At 38.3% G+C, this 20,225-nt stretch overlaps 1 protein-coding gene across 2 annotated transcripts in view; it reads left to right on the top strand.

Moving 5' to 3' along the window:
• Positions 1-20,225, top strand: part of FAM13B (family with sequence similarity 13 member B) — an 83,053-nt gene that overhangs the window by 16,236 nt on the left and 46,592 nt on the right. For both annotated transcript variants that reach the window (XM_054036951.1, XM_054036952.1), the window contains exons 2-7: positions 2,886-3,052; positions 4,354-4,544; positions 5,042-5,254; positions 9,180-9,357; positions 9,881-10,025; positions 16,817-16,974. In XM_054036951.1, coding sequence (XP_053892926.1) covers positions 4,388-4,544; positions 5,042-5,254; positions 9,180-9,357; positions 9,881-10,025; positions 16,817-16,974 — 851 coding nt within the window. In that variant the 5' untranslated portion in view covers positions 2,886-3,052; positions 4,354-4,387. The remainder of the gene's footprint in view (positions 1-2,885; positions 3,053-4,353; positions 4,545-5,041; positions 5,255-9,179; positions 9,358-9,880; positions 10,026-16,816; positions 16,975-20,225) is intronic.

Raw genomic sequence — 20,225 nt, forward strand, 5'->3', positions numbered from 1 at the left:
TTGGGCATAGAACAGCCCACGAAAGCTTATGCCCAAATAAATTTGTCCGTCTCTAAGGTGCCACAAAGACTCCTCATTGTTTTTGCTGATACAGACTAACAAGGCTACCACTCTGAAAACTATGACCAGGAGGACTGTCGTTTGCTCGGACAACAAAAATGGAATGCAAAAGTTGAGAGATTCTCAGATGCAGTCATCTGAAACTCCTGATTCTTCATTTCATTTCTTATTTTTTTGAGAAAGAAATGCCACCTAACACAGCTTTAAAATATGCTGAAATTTTAAAACTGCTTCCATAACTATCGTCACCTTCTTGGTTGGTCGACTGAAAAAGGATTGATAGTCCATGTTCCCATTTACATTTGGTAGAACTCAGGTGATAGTGTCTTTACATCAGTATGTTTTCATCCATCTACCATGACTGTTGAAATTTACATGGAGAAGAAGGAAGACGTTGATCAAAACATACATTTTACACAACAATAGGGATTTTACAAACAACCACTAAATTTACAAAAGTAATCAAGAGTTTTTGTAAGGATTTGATACATTACAGGTGGATGACACTACTGTAACTGTCTTGGTGGAAATCTGGCTTGAGCTAATTCATTACTAAGAACTGCATAAGGACAGAATTAAAAATGATTCATAAAATTATGGAGCCTTTCCATTATGTAGTAATATGACTGACCCTCTAACAATTTCAGAGGTTAATCCCAGAACAGTAAGAAGAGACTGAAGCATGGCTGTGGGAACATAATCTAAAGTTTCCTTTCTTCTTTGCTAGTACACCTCTACCCCGATATAACGCGACCCAATATAACACGAATTTGGATATAATGCGGTAAAGCAGCGCTCCAGGGGGGCAGGGCTGCACACTCCAGCGGATCAAAGCAAGTTCAATATAACGCGGTTTCACCTATAACGCAGTAAGATTTTTTGGCTCCCGAGGACAGCGTTATATCAAGGTAGAGGTGTATTCAGAATTAAAGATCCAGTCTTCCACCCCAAATCTAGCTTTACAAAAGGAAAAGTTCTAGAAGAAAAATCATGGGGGGAGGACAGTCAATTCAGTATTAATCAAGCATAGTTTTTAACATATTTGGATTGCTCTAGTTGAAATTTCATAATGGATTGGGGTCTGGAAAAGTGAATAAATTGGTGAAACTGTGTCTGGGTTGAAGATAGAAAAAACAAAACTGAGACTGTATTTAGTAGGCTGGGAACTTAATTGTGTTCTTATAGAATTGCAAGCTTTTCATTGTAGACAATGTGTGCTTTATATTTGAGGAATGCTTATAATGTGCATTGCATAGTGTTTTTGTTTCATTTCATATTCAGTGACATTTTTCACTGGGTTTTTATTGTGTTTTTTGCTAGTGGCTTTTTTTTTTTTTGGTTTGGGGAAAATTACAGTAACGTTGCCACATTTTACAAAATATGCCTTTTGTGCACATTACATATGAACTAAGCTATGACTAGTTTACCATGAACAGGAATAACCACATTGGGCTGAAGGTAAACATTCTTCATTTAGCAAATGCATGGCAACTCCTGTAACTTAAAAAGGTGAAAAATTGGGTTCAAATGGTCACCTAATGTATTGTTTTTTATTCCATTACGACTTTGGGGGTGGGAGGAAATGTGCCTTTAAAGAAGTCCTTTAATATGAATTTACGTATATAATGATAATATCTTTATATGGATAACACTTCTTAAGGGAAAAAAAAGTTCTTAACCTGTGTAACGTGGCATTTAAAAATGTCCATAAAGTACTTACTTGGTAAAAGATCATTGTTGAGTGGGCTGCTTTTCAAACATTTTCATATTATTTGAGTTAAAGTGGAAAGGAACTTTTTGAGCTGGCTTTCAGAAACACACATTCGCATGGTGATATAAGGAGATGTGTGCAGAGCTTGGAAAATCTGCTCGTTAGTGGTGCGTGGGGAACTTTCCCTGGTGAATGAAGGTGCTGAAGCCATTAGTTTCTGCAGTGCTAAGCTTCCATTTAAAAATATTCCCCTAGCCTATCTACCTTAGAGAATCTACTTTATTGCAAATTGAAACTTATGTTTCTGAGGTGAGACAGCTCCAGCATCTCTGCTGCTGCTCATTGCTTTGCTAAATACCAACACAGTAAAATTATCCAGACCTGTTGGCTCACTGTCCAGAATCATGATGCAGTCAAGCTGCTGCTTGGGAAAGCTGAACAGCAGCGGAGACGGGCTTTAAAAGAAAAAGGGTCCATAAAATGAAGGCTATAGGAGTAGACTAGTGGAGGACCCTGATTTTTTCCCCAGCAGCTAAGAAGCAGAGGTGGGGACTGGGAAGAAGGGTTGACTGCCTTCCCCTTTTAGAAGGTGGAGGGAAGTGGAGATTTAAATGCGTGAAAACTACTAGCCAGAAGCAGATGTGAAAGATGGACTTTCTAAGCATGGGTATAAAGCCTCACTTTTCCAAGCAGTGGGCAGAGTGGGCTGGATGTCTTTCTGTGCATTGTCCTTGTACCTAGGTGGTCTGTGCTCACTAATCCTGTTTTTCATATTTACTTCGTCTTGTAGGTTTAGTCCTCCAGCTAGGAGGTGTCTGACACATCTGTAATGCTCACTGCATTCATATTGTCTCTGGTTACTTGTGCTGATTATTAAAATTCAGGTAGCACATGATTAAGCTTCGATTAACTACTGTGTGAACAAACTGCATTATGCATATCTGTTGTGTGTTGCTGCGTGTGAGCCAGGTTGGTGGAAGCATGAAGTTGGTTCTTAAAAGTCACATTTGTTTTATCTTGATCCTGAGAATCTTTCCAAACTAATATTTGGACTTGCAAGTATTTAAAAAAAATTAAAACATTAAGGACCTTCCAATATTTTTCATATTTTTAGATTAACTGCTGAAGTACTGATCGAATTCTGCTCTTCTTCAATGAGGAACTACCGGCTGATCTTCTGCCATAATCTCAAACAACCGTAAATGACAAAAGAATGCTTGGTCAGTGAGGGCAGCTGGCGTAGAAAATATTTTTTAAACTTGGGTGTTTAAGTACTCTGAGGTAAGTTTCCTTACAGTGCTATTAACAGTCTTGCTTTTTAAAAATTGAAGTAGGAAAGTTTGTGGATTCTGATCTGCCTGGTGCGTTGCAGTGTGACAATCCACTCATCAAGTAAGGATAATCCACTTGCATGTAAAACATACTTTTAATTATAGTCTGTACATATAGTATTTTCCAAAGGGGACTTGAGTGGCCACCTGAGTCTAACCAAGCATATTTTTTCTTTTGCTATTCTTTCTCCAGAAGACGGCAACTTCCTCTGTTATAACAAAAGTAGCTTATTTTGAGGCATCTCTGAAACAATAGTATGCACCTATTTTATATACATCTTTCCCAGTACTTTTTAGTGTTCTTTTAAGACACCATCCTTCTGTGCCTGTATTGGTCAATGACTCAACTAACGGAGTTGGATCAGTAGCTGCTTCTTAGGATTGACTTACACTGCCTCCACAACATTTTCAATCCCTGTTAGATCACTAGTGGAGCAAAGATCAGCAAGCAACAGCTGGTTTTCCGCATGGTAGGAAGAATGCTACCACTAGGTCATTGGTCAACCTGAGAGAGCTTTTTCATGGGAATTTTCAGTAAATATATTTTGAGAGCGAGACAGGCATTAAAAATTTATTTAGAAATTGGTTTGAACATTAATGCCTTCTGCAAATACATTTTGTGGAAGCTGAGTTGCATAGGCTGCGGTGTCTTCAGATTCCGTAGAAATTCTGGTGGTATTGCAGCTTTAGAACACCAGATTTTAGCTTTTCATATAGCTCCATCTTGCATAGTTACGTTGACAGAACAAAACTAGACAAGACTATTTTATACTGGCAGGTTTTGGTAGTCTCGTCCAGCTGTGTTCCTCTTCATCAGGTTTGGTGCATGGAAGTTCAATTTAATACACTCAGAAAATTCTCTGCAGTGGATTGTCCAAAGCTTACGAACAAGCTTAGTTAGAAATAGGGTGGGGAAAATCAGACTTTATCTAAAGCAAGTTGAACATTACTTGAATAATTGTCCAGTAACTGGAATTTTCCTGAATGTCAACCAGCTTTGCTGCTGATTTATCTGATTTGATTAAAACATATCTACAGAAATTAGGGATCAAGAGGAACAATCTCCATATGTTCTACTGTGCTTGGATCAATGATCCTAATGAAAATGTTTCATACTTGTGATCCAACAGAGATTGGAAAGTATTTAAATACTAATGAATGTACTTGTATGTAAAATATCAGTGTCTCATTTTCTTAGTCTTCTAGTCCCATCGTAAACATTTTCTTAGTTTAATTCCTTTCATTTGACAGAAAAGACAGCTTTGATTTTTGGCTGCAAAAAGATATGAGGAAGAGCTCCTCCCCTTCCTTGAGTAACTGCAACTCTGTTCTAGCTAACAAAATATTTGGAATTCCACTTGATGAGCTGCAGCAAGAAGGGCAACCAGACAATGAGGTTCCATTCATAGTCCGCCACGTTGTGAACTATATTGAGGAACATGGTATGTATTTATCCTCTGTATTTTAAATGAGGAACACATCTTAATTGGTTTTAATTAGCATTACTGTTTTTGTATTTTATTCTGGCCTTGAGAAACTATTATGGTTTCATGGGTCAAACTTTTTTTTAGTTTCTAATTTCCGTGTTGTATGTGTTTCACTCCTTTACTTCTGCAGTTACATTTGATTGAATTCATAGTATTTAGAAAAAATGGTACCCAACCAAGTACAGTACTTTGTAGGAAATTATCTTTTTGGGCTGAAGAATGTTTTATCTGGCTATTGTACTTTCAAACAAGGTACACGCATTTTTGGGTGTTTGGTTTTCAGAGAAATTTTACAAAATAACTTGCTTTGCCATTTTCTTGTAAAATGCATGTGTTAAATCATGAATCTACAATTATCAATTGTAATTCATAAAAATGATGGATTTGTAGTAAACATCAGATAAAACAAGAGTTGGGACTGAATTTATTTTTGCAACTTTCTACTGATTTAGGAGGTCTGGAACAAGAAGGACTTTTTCAAGTCAATGGGAATGCTGAGACAGTGGAGTGGCTTCGGAAAAGATATGATAATGGAGAAGACGTGGACTTGGTTAAAGAAGCAGATGTACCCTCAGCTGTTAGCCTTCTTAGATTTTTTCTTCAAGAACTTCCAGAGCCGGTGATCCCAGGCAGCTTGCATATTCATTTGATGCAACTTTCTCAAGGTAATGAGAATTATTTTGAATAGGATTTGGGTGGTAACAAGTGGCTTTAAGGCATCATTCAATAAATCAAGAGGTTTAAGTGATTTCTAAGATTTTTCTTTAGTGTTCTATATGTATATCAATACACTTTTATTTTGTATATAATTCTCCTTTCCAAGTAAATAGTTCAAATAACTATTTATGGTCTGAGAGATGGAATTCACCAATTGCTTGCAGGCAGACAGTTAAGCAGCCACATAACCTTCATATCAACCTTTTTCCAAGCCCCCCCCATCATCCTGTGCATGGATTTCTGGGATGTTGGATATGTAAGTTTGGACAGGGCTACTGAATCCAAACAGCCCACTCCATCATGATCAATTTAGAATCGGGATGGAACCCTTTTCTCTTCTCCCCATCCCTGCTTCCTTCCCACTGATTGCATGGGGTTTGACCACGCTCCTGATTTAGGACTTTAGTGACAAGGAGATGGAGTCTTCAGCAGACCCTCTTTAGTGGGAATTTTACCTTTTTAGTGTATTCTTCAGTTACATTCCATTCCTGTAGAAGGTGTGGTGGTCAGCATGTAACGGCTAATTTTATTTTACGTCCATCATAGAACCGTTTTTGTTCCAATTGCCACCTATATTTGCCACCTTTTTTAATTCCCAAATTTTGTCCATATGTATTCACTCTCCTGGGTCTTGGCCTTTGCTGTGTTGTGTAGTGTTGGAGGAGTTAATTCATAACTTGACTAGTAAAAGCTTTTGTCTTGCAGCACTGCTATTAGTAACACATTGTGCGTTCCTCAAAGGGTATATAGGCATAGTTGTACCACACCTTGTAACGTAACTGGTGTTTCTATAGTTCCCAATGTCATCTGTAGGAGTTTGACGTGATTTCTCACTGTTGTTTATCCTTGTTCTTTTCTAGTGTGATTTTTTTTTTTCTTTTGTAAGTTTGTTATGTATTCTGTTAGGGTAAATTAATTTAAGTTTCCATGTTTGAATTTAATGCTATGACAAGCGTAGGCTTGACAGCTTTCGTGGCAGAAGCCATGGTTTATAGTGGGATACAGCATGGGGCAGGGTTTTAGGTCAAGTTTCCCAGCACTGTTCTGCCACCCGTGTATTAATGATGAAGGGTGAGAAGGTAGTTCAGTTTCCATGCCTATTTAGATGATACCTTCACTAAAACGTTGAACATACATTGGTTATCTGGATAGCTGGTTAATAGAAACTGCACACCAACTCATTTCATATAGGATGCCAGTATCCCTGAGATGATCATAACTTTTGGCTCCTAACAATCTGAGTTAGATTTGAATGGATGTCCTAAAGATGAGGCACCTGTATACCATTCCTTTGAACAACAGTCCCATAGTAATAATGAGAAACTGAGGTGGACAGCAGTAGACTAAATTTTATTTTTACAATGACTGCTATTTTGTCTCAATGTGTTAGCTAATCTGGTGAAGTGAGAGATTAGCATAGTGGTGAATCACGTGATTTGGGAAGACTTGAGATATACTTTGTGGATTCTTATTTTATTTTATTTATATTTTTGCAAAAGAAGATTCCATAACAAAGCATTGTTAAGTCACAGGGGAAAGATTAGTGGCTATAGTTCTGTTATCTAATACAGCTGTCCATCCCAGTTTCTCATTGTTTTTCTAACAGAGTTGAAACTCTTTTTTTCCCCGCCACCCACCCCTCTGTGTCATGGGCCAGATTTTGGAGGGATTTCATCTCAGGTTATATGGTATATGGGCTATTTTCAGAGGTCATAATTCCCATCCTTATATATGTTTGGGATCCTTGTATGTCTTGACCTTCCCTATTCCCCATATCCTGTGTAAACTTTTAAGGGTATGTTGTATTACAAGATATTTGGTACTTAGTTTATTTTATATTAGTACACATGCATGAGAATTGTATGTTTAAGATGAAAAAAGTGCATAATTTTTCCCTTTTTAAAAAGAGGGGGGGAAAAATGATTTCTTGAAGCTCTTGAAAGTGTTTTTTGATTTATTTCCTGGATGTAACTAAACACACCACTAGGAAACACAACATTTTACTAGAAAGATTGATTTCCTCTTTTTTAAGTTGAAGGTTTTTAACAACATTTTTATCATGCTTTATTTACATTTTGAATGTCTAATAGAACCATATCTCTACTTCTTAATTTCCAGGATTATAAATCAATTACAGTTTAGGAAAGGGAGTGACTGAAATAAGCAGGATTATCAGAAGATGTTAGTGGCTTTTGGTACATGGTTTTCTGTAGCATCCTCGCTCTTGAACCGGTTCACTCTGCTCTGTAGGTTGTTGTAAACATAACTTGCGGTTATATAACAAGGTGTGGCATATATACCCTTTAAGGCTCGTTCTGTGCAGGCCTAATGGTGGTTCCTCGAAGGCAAGTGTCTTTACTAATTGAAGTGTGAATTTGACCCTGATGCCATAGGCCATGTGTCTCAGAAGTGTGTATCCATGGACTACATTCAGAGGACTTCACTTACAGATAAGTACTTTCTCACTTCAGGTCTTTGACTGTGTTGTTCAGAACTTAAATTTTAGACAGATTAAAACATTTTTTAAAGGGCAAAACCAGTTGTGATTGTTGTGGGAAAGTGTTTTCTTCTTTGCATTGCTCTGTTTCCTAAACTTAGTCTAAAGTGAAGTTGACTGTGTGTTATATTTTAAAAGAAAGTATTACCACTTTATTCAGCTCTTTGTTTTACTGCACCGATGAGATTAATTGTTCTTCTGTAGCCGGTTGCATATGGGTTCAAATCATATAGGTTTACCACTCCCTTAACCATTTTCATTTTCCCCAAATGGAAAAATCCTACAGAATTACCAAATGGCATCACTGCACTTTATGCTTTTACACAATAGTGCTTTCTGCTTTAATTTTTGATGTTCCAGACAAATGTGTTTTGGTCTATTTTATTTTATTTTTTTGTTTTGCTGATCGAGTGTCCATTCATTAACTTTCAGACAACTCCTCTATTTCCCTACCCAGAATAGAAAAGGCATAGTGAGTTTCTGTCAGAGAAGAAAGAGAACTCTGTTTTGGTCCAAGATGTGACCCATTCTGCTTCTCCTCCTCCTATATGACTTTTCCTATCTGTAAAAGGAGTTTCCCAGCAATATGGAACCCGCTAGGGTTTTATATCTTGATGCTGATAATTAGTTGTTAGACTTCATTGTGATTTTTAAAATATTACAGTTTCTTGTTTCTAATTGAACTTGTCCACAAGTGTTTTAATATTTAAGGAAGAATACATCTGAATAAAGGGTAGGAGCTAGCCGGTAGAGGGGAGTGCAGCTGGGTGAGTGTTTTGGAAGGTGGTGATTGGACTTGCTAGGTAGAATAATTCAGCAGCAGAGGGGAACACACTGGTCCAGATTATCAAATGCTTTGTTGCAGAAAGCCAGTTTACAGTAAAGAAAAGTCACCTGACAGCATCACCTAAATATAGACTGGAGACTAGTATGTTTCAGTGTTCTGGTGGCACCACTATATGAAGAGGAACTGTGGAGGAATATGTGAAAGTTCTTGCTGAGAGAGGCTGACATAGTAAGGAGGGAGGACAGCTACAGAGACTGAATTGAGAGAGAGAGAGGAAACAATTGAGAAATGTTATGTTGGTAATAAGGATGGAAGATGTAAAAGTGCCCCTACCCCATCCTCCACCCCAATTTGTGGGATGGATTCCCCCCCCCCCCTTCCATTTGGAAGAGCATGGAGTCAGAAGTCCTGGCATAGCAAATGAAATTCAAATCCTGGGGTGGCAGGTTGTAAATTGGTATATCTGTTTGAATTTCAGCGGTGAAATGGCTTAGTTTTAGTCAAAATTTGAGATTCATAGTAATATCAAATGTGAAAAATATCTGAACTACATTAATTTAGATTAAAATCCTTTCATTACATTTTACAGATTATAATAACGAAGATGAATTTGGAAGAAAGTTGAGGTTCCTCTTGCAGCAGCTTCCGCCTGTTAATTACAGTTTGTTAAAGTTTCTGTGTAGATTTTTAGCCAATGTAGCATCGCATCATGAAGAAATTTGGTCTGCGAGTTCTTTGGCTGCTGTCTTTGGTCCAGATGTTTTCCAGTAAGTTAATTTGACAAATTCATTCCATCCTTTATGTGACTCTGCATAATTGCTGTATTATTCTAGTTGTATCATTATTCATAAGAATATATATATATATATATAGTGTATTTATACAAATAATATTTAAAATAGTGTAAAACATAGGGAGGGAAGTTGTTTAAGTTAACTCTGATTGCATAATAGTTGTTTCTCTGTATCAGGAAAGTGCCATTCTTTACTATATAAAGATCGATTTTTAATTGCAATAGTTACATAAGCTTGTTTAAATCAACCTTCAAGTGTAAACTATTCAAAACAAAATCGTAATGCCCCTTCTTACAATGCATCCCTTGCAGGCAGAGCTCATATGGAACATCTTTGAAGTTGGGACTTAAGATTGTAATTCTGTGTGTTCAGAATATGAAACAAGAATCAGTGTAAAGAATGGCTGTCTAGTCGATCATAAAAGCCATTCACAGGAATTTTTTGAGAATTAGGTGGTTTTAGTCTTTAAACTAAGATAGTTTGGAATCTTTATTAGCATTTACACAGATGTGGAGGATCTGAAAGAGCAAGAAATAGTTAGCAGAATAATGGCGGGACTTCTGGAGAACTACTATGAATTCTTTGAAAATGAAGAGGAAGATTTTTCATCTACTAATGATTTAAGTTCAATAACTGAGCAGGTGAGTATATTTAAGTGGAAGTATTCTGTCACTTTAAACTTCTGTTACAGCAGTTTGTTTTTCTCAAGATGTGTTGGAATAAAACTAACTTTAATATACTGTTGAATATAGCCTTTTAGAGTGCATATTGTTAAAACTTTAGCTAAAAAATAAAGAATGAAGATAAAGTAGCTATGTTTGTTAAATGATCCTTTTCACAGCTCGTATTTATAGGAGAAGGGTGCACCATAGAATTCGAACTAAAATAATACCTTACCCTTACGAAGAGGTGGATCGTGTCATGTTGAATGAAAAATATAAAGCGTAACTAGCTGTGGAGCAGTAATGCTAAAGAGCTGGAGAGCTAATTAGCAAATGGATTCAGAACCACAAAGTTAGTGATTATGCTGATAATTGTGTGGCTTCAGTGGAACTCAGACTTGGGTTCTATTCCTGGTTCTGCCACTGGCAAATGATTTCCCTTCTTTGTGTCTCAGTTTCCCATTCTGTAAAATGGGGATGATGATGATGATACCTCCTTTGTAAAGTGTTTTGAGATTGAAGAATGAAAAGTGCTGTGTAAGAGTGAGTTGGTGGCATTATTTTTTATTGCCCAAACTTGCAGGGCCTTATGCTCCGCTTGATGGAGCTACTGTGTTTGGATGTGACATGGTAACTTTTGAACTTTGTATCTGATCAATTCCAAAATCTCAGGGAATGCTATAGTCATTGCTGGGCAGAACCCTATTGATTTTTGGAGAACATTGGAACAACGAAAGAGGGAAATGTGGGATGTATGGAGCCCCTGCTGTCTGGTTAGCAGAGCTACCAGTTTCAACCACCTTTGTAATTCTTGATTGAGGGCAGCTGTTAACCTATTTCAGCATACCAGTACTCCTCATCTTAACTCTGCCATCCTCCCAATACAGTTGAAACCTTGAAAGAGAAGTCAGAAGAATAAGAGGAACATGAGTGGGTACACGCAAAGCCCCTAGCAATGGGGTTAAGAATGGGAGACCTTGGTAATGGGGGGGGAAGGGGGTTAGGGTTAGCCATAGTAGGAAGCCAATGGAGGACCCTGGTATATGATGGAAGGGAGAAGTGGAGAATGGAGGGTAGGGGGAGAAGGAGGTTGCGTAGAGACACTGGCTTGAGGGTTGTAGTGCAGCGATTTACTGAAACAGAGAGGTTTGGGAGTGGGGTGGGGGGGGGTATGCATGAGCTTGTCCTGCAAAAGCAACAACTTGTGCAATTTCTCCCCCTCCTCCACAGTTCACGTTTAAATTTTTTGTGCAATTTGAATTAACATACTCTCACAGCTATTAGTCTAGGCTATTAGTCAGACTCCAGAAGATATCCCTGCACTTTGTCTATACTTTGTTCACAGCTAGACTATCTTTGAAAACATAAGGGCTAAAACTTTAATTTTAAAGAAAAAATGTTAAAATCCATTACGAAATTTTTCAGCTCTTGTTGGATTCTGCAGGTAATGCTCTAGAATTGAAAAATATGCCAGGCACTGATCAAGATTTATTACTGTGATGGTTCTTGGGGTACCCAGGACTGCGAGTCACCTTATTAACCCTCTGCCTCCAATGTGAGGGAGTGTGGCTTGTGTTTAACTCGTTATCAGATTCCTGCTGCCACCCAACTAGTCAGCCACCCAAACACTCTTCTCTGGGCTATGCCAGCCCTTGCTTTGCCTTGCAGGTTAACAGTAGATGCATTCTAGTACCCCATAGCATTCCTCCTGTAATGTTCAGCCCCTTCAGAATTGAAGAGTCACAGAAATACAGGTCTGCTGTCCCCAGAGGAACAGGATATACACTAGCTTATATGATTCAACTCAGGATCAGCACCTTGCTTAATATCACAGCTCTTAGCTATTCTGGTCTTCACTATAAATATAAGTTTATTTCCAAATATTCAAGTGATAGTGAGTAAGAATATTGGAAACAAATGTTTACATATAAAACAATCATAACACACTTTGTAGAGACTAAACTTAACTAACAGGTTAACTTCCCCTATCTAAAGAAGTTTTTCATCCCCAAAGTCCTCTGCAGCATTTCAACCAAGGATCCCATGTTCATGAATGAAAACGCACTGCCTTTTTACTTCCTAGATGCAGGATAAAGGGGTGTGTTCTTTGTCTTCTGCTTATATGCTCCAAAGTTCATTGTCTGTACTCAGAGGCAGGATAGTCACTTGTGGCTTAATTTTCCTCTCTGCTGCTTTCCTGCTGACTTCACATCTTTATTGACTTTGTATGTAACGAGTTACTCCTTAAGGCATTCTGCGCCAAAAAAATAAAAATACTGTGCACAATATTTTAAAAGTCTGCAAATTTTATTTGTCAAATAACTGTGGAGGTTCTAGCATGGCTTTGGGGAGCACAGGCCACTGGCTGCACAGAAGTGGGAAATCACTGTGCAGCTTTCCCCCCTCCCCCCTCCAGGACACAGACTCAGTGGTGAGGCTGCACCCAACCCCATCACAGCGCAAGGACTGGGCCTCCCTCAGAAACATCCCAGGGCCCTGCCCTTTCGTGCCTGGTACACCAGGTGGGGAAGGCAGGCTCAGCAAGGCAGGATCCAAGTGTGGAGGGGCTTAGTGGGGGATGGGGGGATCCAGGTGTCGGTTGAGAGAGTTCTGAGCAGGCGGCTCAGTGGGGGATCCAGGTGCAGAGGGAATATGGATACACAGGGACTTGTTGGGGGTTTCTGGGTGCAACGGTAATGGGACTCTGCAAGGGGGTCCAGGTAAAGATGGTTGGGGCTCAGCGGGGGGGAGGGGGCGAGGGCTGGGTGTTGAAGGGACAGAGCTTGGCAAGGGGGGTCTCAGTGTGGGGTGCTATGTGGGGGGGTCCAGATGCTGGGGGGGTGGGGCTCAGTAGGGTGGGGATCCGGGTGCAGAGGGAGTGGGGCTTGGCAGGAGATTCTGGATATGAGGGGTCTGGATGCACAGGGATGGGGGAAGATGGGGGAGCAGCTCCCTGTAAAGGGATCCCTCCCCCTGCCACTGAGGAGTGATGAGTGCAGGAAGCAGGGTTGGGGGGGAGTTTTCAGAGCTTCCTGCAGCTGGAGGAGAAATCTAGGGTTGAGTCTAACCCGGCCTTGGATGCTGTGCAGGGGAAGAGGAAGTCCCCCGCCTCCCCAGCCCAGCCAGGACTAGCACTTGAACTTGGTGCACGGTAGGAGCCACCAGCCAGGTCTTGCTCAGTCCTGCACCCTATCCCATAGTCATTTACCTCTCTGGGCACCTGAAACATACTGCTGGGAAGGGTCGTCTGACCACTCTTGTGGCTTCCCTTTGCTTCCCCATCAGAAAGTCATTTTTCTGTGGGGAAGCAAAGAAATCTGCAGGAGTCATAAATTCTGTGCATGCACAGTGGTGTAGAATTCCCCCAGGCATAATGGGTATCCATTGTGTTGGCTTTCAATGCTTAATTAACATTTCAACAGAGACTCAGGTGAATTAATATCTCTGGTCGGACAGAAAACCTATTTTTTTCCACCTGTGCTGTGATACACAATCTAAAAACATATTTTCAGTGTGTGTGTATATATATATATATATATATAGAACTCCTTATATAGTATCTGTATATACATTTCACAATGATATTAATGACCATTGTGACCCTCTCCTTTAGTTTAAGACCTCACATGACATTGTTTGGTGAACTAGAATTTACCTACAAGAATCAGGACATTCCTGTAATTCCCTTGCCAGTTGGCATTGAGGGGTTCTTGAGTCATTAGTACTGTATATCTTTTGATATTAGAACTTTGTGGTTTCGCTTTACTACAAGGACTAAACTTCCAAAACTCTGCGCCCAAAAAAGGGACATGCACAGACAATTGGTACTCAGGTAACTTGGCATATAGGTCTTTTACCAAGTTAGGTAGTAGGTGCACCCATGCATAAATCTTTGAATCCTTCTGCAGATCTGGAGAAATGAGTGGGGTGGGCAGAGATCCAGTTACACACTTCTCTTTGAGAACACATAAGGGCAATTACAAAAATATGTGCTCATTTTTAGGTTGATTTCATTGTATTTAATTTAGGATTTAGAAGGCAGCACACCTTGTGACATTAGGAAAAGTGTTCTAGCGGGTCCTGGAAAAAGGTGAGCAGATTTAGGCAAATTGGGGAGGGAGTGAAACCATTAATTAGCCTTGAGGTTGTGAGACCAACTTTATTTTGTACCGACAACTCCATATAATTTGTAACTTAAAATACTTATTGGAATTAAATGTAGGGAGAGAGACTACAGGTATAGTCCATGGAAAAGACAGACTTAAAAATAGGTGGCGAGTCAGCGAGACAGACACAAGACAGGAACTAGGTTGTTTTAGTAGGAGAGATTGTGCCAATAAAGAGAAGGCTGGTGGGAAAAGAGACTAAGTCCTCGATGTAGCTTAGAGATGATATAAGGAGAGCAATTTTGAAGCATATTCTGAAATGAATGTGGAGGCTAAAGCACTTGTTTAGCAGTGGGGATGATGCAGTCTTGATATGTAGGAGAAGGCAGCATTTTACATATTAGAATTTGGCTAGCTGAAACGGATGGCCACTGAAAAGAGAATTTAATAAGGGTATAAAATATATTGGCTTGGAATAGGGTTTTAGTAGAGGTGGAGTGGTGATAGGCAACTCTGTAGATATAGATGGAGGAGGAGAATTCAGTGTCAGGAATGACTAGGGAATACCAAATTTAGGCATAATGGAGGCAATTAGAATCGGTCAAGATGAAAGGCTGAGTCATAAATTTACCTAATCAAGAAGATGGAGTGTAAAGTTATTAAAGGTGTCAGATATACAGACCAATATAGTGCAAAAATTATAATCAAAGTTTTGAGTTATTTATAAAATGCGGGGGCGGGGAGTACCTAGAAAGGAAACAGTGCTGAAAATTGGCGCTTGTAGGACTGCATGGAGTATTTGTATCTAAATTGAAGCAAACCTTTTTTTTTTAGTTTTACCCATCACTAATTTACTAGTCTGCTTACATCTTTTTTTATTTTCCCCCTGAAGTAGCAAAATTCTTAGCTTTTTAGTTTAGAGTCTTTCCAAAGAACTACTGGAGGCATTCCAGCAAGAAGCAAGTCTTACTATTTTTCATTTATATAGAATCGAAAGTATACCACCATAATATATCAATGATGCTCTCGAGAGAAGTAATCCTATATAGTTTTTCCAACAACATGTTAAATGGTAACATTAGTGTACTGCTTAGTGAACTTCCTGTTTGTCTTAGAAGCTACTGGCTGCACACACACACAACGTTGTGATCACCAGCCAATCAGTAAAAGGTTTCTTGCCAATAGTAAACACCATTGCATCTAGGTGTGGTGTTATGCAAATGAAAAATGATTTTTAGTCAAATTCCAATGATGTCACTTTGCTCCAAGTTTCAGCAAACAACATACCTGCATATTTGCCATTATTGAACAAATGCAAATCCACTTGAGCTGCAGTCCCAAATATTCCTATGTATTTGATCCATTCATTTTACCCATCGTGTAAATGAAAAACTGACTGCCAGTCATTGTTGTGGATACACTCACATTTTACCACTGATTTGATAAGTTCTGTTAATGTACAGAAGAGTGAGATAGTAAAAAAAAATTAGTCAGTATAATCCCATATAAAATTTAATAACCTCATAATTATTCTCCTCCTTACTTTCCACATAGTAGCTGTTCAGAATAAACTTAGAAATTTGATTGATATTTGTTCCTTAATGAAACATTTTCACCTATCATATGCATATGTGGATATTGAAAAAAATCTGTTTTTGAGAGAGTCATGAAAATATTTGGGGTCAGAGAGACACGATATTATGAACTTAGGAAATAGAAAATTAATGCATAGTAATAAATATTGGCATTAGTTTGTGATTTGATTGGGCAAATGTTTTGTTCAACTAACTCTGAAAATCTAACCCTGTATATTCAGTTCAAAAGAAGTAACTGTGTCTTTGGATAGGGGTTGACAGGGCTGTTTTTTAAATATGAAATTGCTGTATCAATCAAGTGGGGGAAAAAAGCAGAAATTCTTTAAGAGCAAGGTTTACGTATTCAAGTATTAGAAAAGCCAATAGATTAAGATGTTCCAGTCTTTAAAATACAGCAAGTTGCACCTGATGCCTATTTATATTCACACTTAATTGCCAGATTTTAATATGCTCATCTTATGCACCTGGAAAGAAAAAGAAATTGGTTAGGGTCCTTGATAACCTGCTAAATCACAAAACAGACTGGGCACAAATCTATGCCTTTATACTATTGCACTTGAAATTGGTATTACTATTTTGAAATCCTTAGATTGAAGGTACTATAGAAGTCCAAGCATTTCTAGGATTTTCAAGTTCTTTTCAGACATCTAATGAATAAATCTTGAAAAACCCTGTAAAGTAGGTAAGCATTTTCCCATCCTCATTTTCGAGGATGGGAAACTTGGGCGCAGTGTCACGTTACATCTGTGGCAGATAAGGGAATAGATACCAGATCTCCTGACTCCTCATCCTTTGATTTACTGCTTTACAGTGCTTTCTTTCAATTTATATTCTAATGAAATTTTTAGTGGCTTATTTAGCAGTGGAGACTGTTCTGCATTTGTATTTTTAAAGGCGTGGTTTGGGCTGCTTCCTTTCTAGTTTTGTGTTTTGTAACTTTTTAAAAAATTTGAAAAGATGTTTTTCTCTTAAAGTGTTTTATATCCCATAACACCACATATTTCCAGCTCTGTAAAATTATTTGATTTTTTTTTTAATAATTATCGAAACCCTATTAATCTTTCTGTAGATAAATGATCTCTTGGAGGAGGAGGAAGAGGATATAAAGCTTGAGCAAACCGAAGAACTTCCGGAAGATAGCACAGAGAGACCTGAGGAAAGGCCAGATATGGTACATGATATGACAGAGAGCATCTTGGACTCCAGCAGTGTTACAGCATCAACGAGGTAGAGATATGTTTCCCACAGCATCATCTAAGCTTCACATTTTTATGGTGGCTTTTTTTAATAGTTACATTTGATGAAGTTTTCTTGTTGAAACTTTAGGAATTTGATATTCTTTACACTTCATTTAGTTTGCAGTGTGTATGAAAAGAGACTTGAGATTCTACCAATTTTTACCAGTGGTAGTGGTAAAACTTCGGGGGAATGAGAACTCTTCCTACATTTTCGACCATAATGATTCTATGGAACTAAAGTTAGGCTAAATTCCATAAATCTGGGGGGAAATGGAGGGAAATTGTAAACTAGTATTTTCAGAGTGAATGTTTATTTGAAATGGTTTGTAAATTAAAAATCTGAAGATCGATAGCTTCAAATTCATTCTGCCCCGTTTTTTCTTGTTTATTTACAACATCTGTATAGAAGTATGTGTTTGTATCTGTTAAATTATTTGAAAACCAAACCTGACTGCATAGTGTGTAAGAAATGTCAGGTTAATTTTTTGTCCATATGATTGTGGGGAGAAGGGATCCAATAAGGAAAACTATTTCCAAGGGTTTGCTATAAATAGCTAAAGTGTTTTACAGGTATTTGCAAGTGGCTCATCTCCCTCTTGTGCTGGTCTACGTAGAAGATGACAAATTATTAGTGCTATCAGTTACTCCAGTAGTTCAAGTAGCAGAGGGCTGTGTGGTGGATCTAAAGGTTTTTAACCCTGCTAATGAACCTTGTCAGTGTCAATATGATGCTACATGATGGAATTAGGTTTTGTTTTTTCAGTTTGCTTTTTAAAAACCTAGGAAATTGCCCACAAATGATGTTAAAAGAACGTTAAGGTTGCAAAATCAAGCACTCAAATGCTAGGAAATGTCAGAATTGAGATTTCCTTGTATGTATACATTATACAGACTTTCCATGATCACATACTGCATTTTTTTTTCCACAGGACCCTGCCTTAGTTGGGTGCAGGCTGGATGGTGCTAAATTAATGAGCAGCTGTTCATTATTTCATTCTTGTTCAATGTATGGCCCTCAGCCTTATTTACTGCATGCTGTAAATACCCTGCTATGCAGACAGAATTGTTAATTTCCTCATTGGCTTTTATATGGAACTCATCCTACAGTAGCCAAGGGCTTCACAAACAATTAATAGTCTTCACAAAACCTGTAGGAGGTGACCATTTTAGGAGATGGGGAGCCGAGGCACAGAAAGTTTAATGTCAAAAGCATCCACAGATTTTGGATACCCAATCTGAGATGCCTAGGACCTGATTTTTTCAGAATCCTTAGTATTATATAGCACTTTGTGTTCAAAGCACAGCTCCCATCGACTTTACTTGCAGCTATGAATGCTTAGTACTTCTTGAAATTGTGCCCCTGGTCTTAATTTGGATACCCAGAATATGAGGAATATACAGTTGGTGGCCACCTGTGGAAAATTTGGTTTAAGTGACTTGCCTCACATAGGAACTGTGTAGCAGAGAGAGAATCTCATTCTCCGGGATAGCATTCAACTGCCTTACCATGAAACTATTCTTTCTCTTCCTGCAGTTCCCTGTCTCATTCACTACATGCCTTCCAACTTCAACAACAGAGCCATGGCTGTTGTTGGTAGGATCTTCCTTTATTACACATCACCTATTCCTTCTGAGACCAAGTCCCTCCTGCACACTGAATGAGATGGGAGTCCTGTCGAAAAAATAGTATATGATCATGTAATTAAAGACTGTGCCATAATGCATATGCTCAAGGATCCCAAACTAAGGTTTCACAAGCAACCTTAATTCTGGCTTTTCCAAACTTGAGTGCTTGACTTTGCAACCATAACAATCTCTTTTAATGTAGGTTTTTTTTTTTTTTTGCACGTCATTAAAATACATTCTTATGCCCTGATGGAATGTTATGAATGCATATATTGCAAGATATGTAGCGTTATATTATGGTTCCATATTTTTAGTATGTGTACAAAAAGAAAACGGAGTAGTGTTTGTTCAAGGGGAACGCCTTTGAACTTCTATATGCTCGTTTTATTATTAGGAGAAAAAGAGGTGGTGGTCTTAATAGTTAAAGCGTGGGGTTGAGTTAACGGACCTGGGCCCTGTCATTCTAGAGAATTGCTGTATCTTAGTCACTTAGTCCATGGCACAGTTTGCTCAAGTGTAAAAGGGGAAAACACCCTTGTGAAGTAGGGAAATAGGCTGAGGCTTTATTCATTAGTATTTGTAAAGCACGGAAAGTTTCTCTATATGCATGATAACATTGCCAAAAATAATAGGTACTTAGCCCCTGTTACAGACTTCAGAGGTGGATGATGCTCCCACCTCTGGGAGTTGCATGTGTAGTGATTGCCAACAATTACAGGTTTATTTTGTAAAATTCAAATTAATTTTTTTTAAGTCTACCTTTAAAAAAAAAAAGATAGCTGAAAGGAATACACACAAAGCTAAGTCCTGCATTATCCAAATAGGTGTAATTCCCAGTGAAGCCAGTGGGAGTTTTGCCTGCATCCAATGTAAGCTGAAGCCAAAATGGTAAATTCTTTATCGGCCATCCATCAAAAAATGGCCAACTTATTGTAGTTTAAAAAAAATTCTCTGCCCCACTTCATTTGGATTGAATTTTAACTTTGATTATAAATTATTGAAAACAAATTTATAATGGAAATGTGACACTTAGATTTCTACAGGTGTCATAGATGTGCATGGTACTTTACAGAGAGCTGTAAGGCCCTGATCCTACAAAAGTCTCTGTTCGGGCAGGCTTCTGTGTCCTCACAGATCTCCTTGCAAGATTGGACCCAAATTAGAAGCAGTTTAGCAGAGTATGACAGAAAATGGGATGGGATATTAAAGAAAAAATGGTTGCTTTTTCATTTGCACGTTTTAGTTTTGTTTATATATAGTTTTAGATATAGAAGCTTCATATTTTTATAGATTTAATATATTATAGTTTGGGGGAGCAGAGTCTAGCAAGAGGGCAGTGAAATGGATTGGAAGTCCTCCTTTATTTAGCGAAGACAGATCCTTAAAGGAGACGCATCAACTTAAAAAAGAAAATCACACTTCTATCTGAAAATTTACTTACTGTTGTCACAGGTAATGTCTAAGATTGTTTCTGTGCTTTTTCAGTTTTACTTTATGCATTTGATAGCACTGTGTGTGCAGTTGTTTTTACAACTTCCTATGTGTGCTCAGTTTTCCTTTGGGACATTTCTCATAGTAGCAGGGGAGAGAAAAGCATGCTGAAAAAGGAAAAAA

Source organism: Malaclemys terrapin, chromosome 8, assembly GCF_027887155.1.
Source record: "Malaclemys terrapin pileata isolate rMalTer1 chromosome 8, rMalTer1.hap1, whole genome shotgun sequence".
Lineage (NCBI taxonomy): Eukaryota > Metazoa > Chordata > Testudines > Emydidae > Malaclemys > Malaclemys terrapin.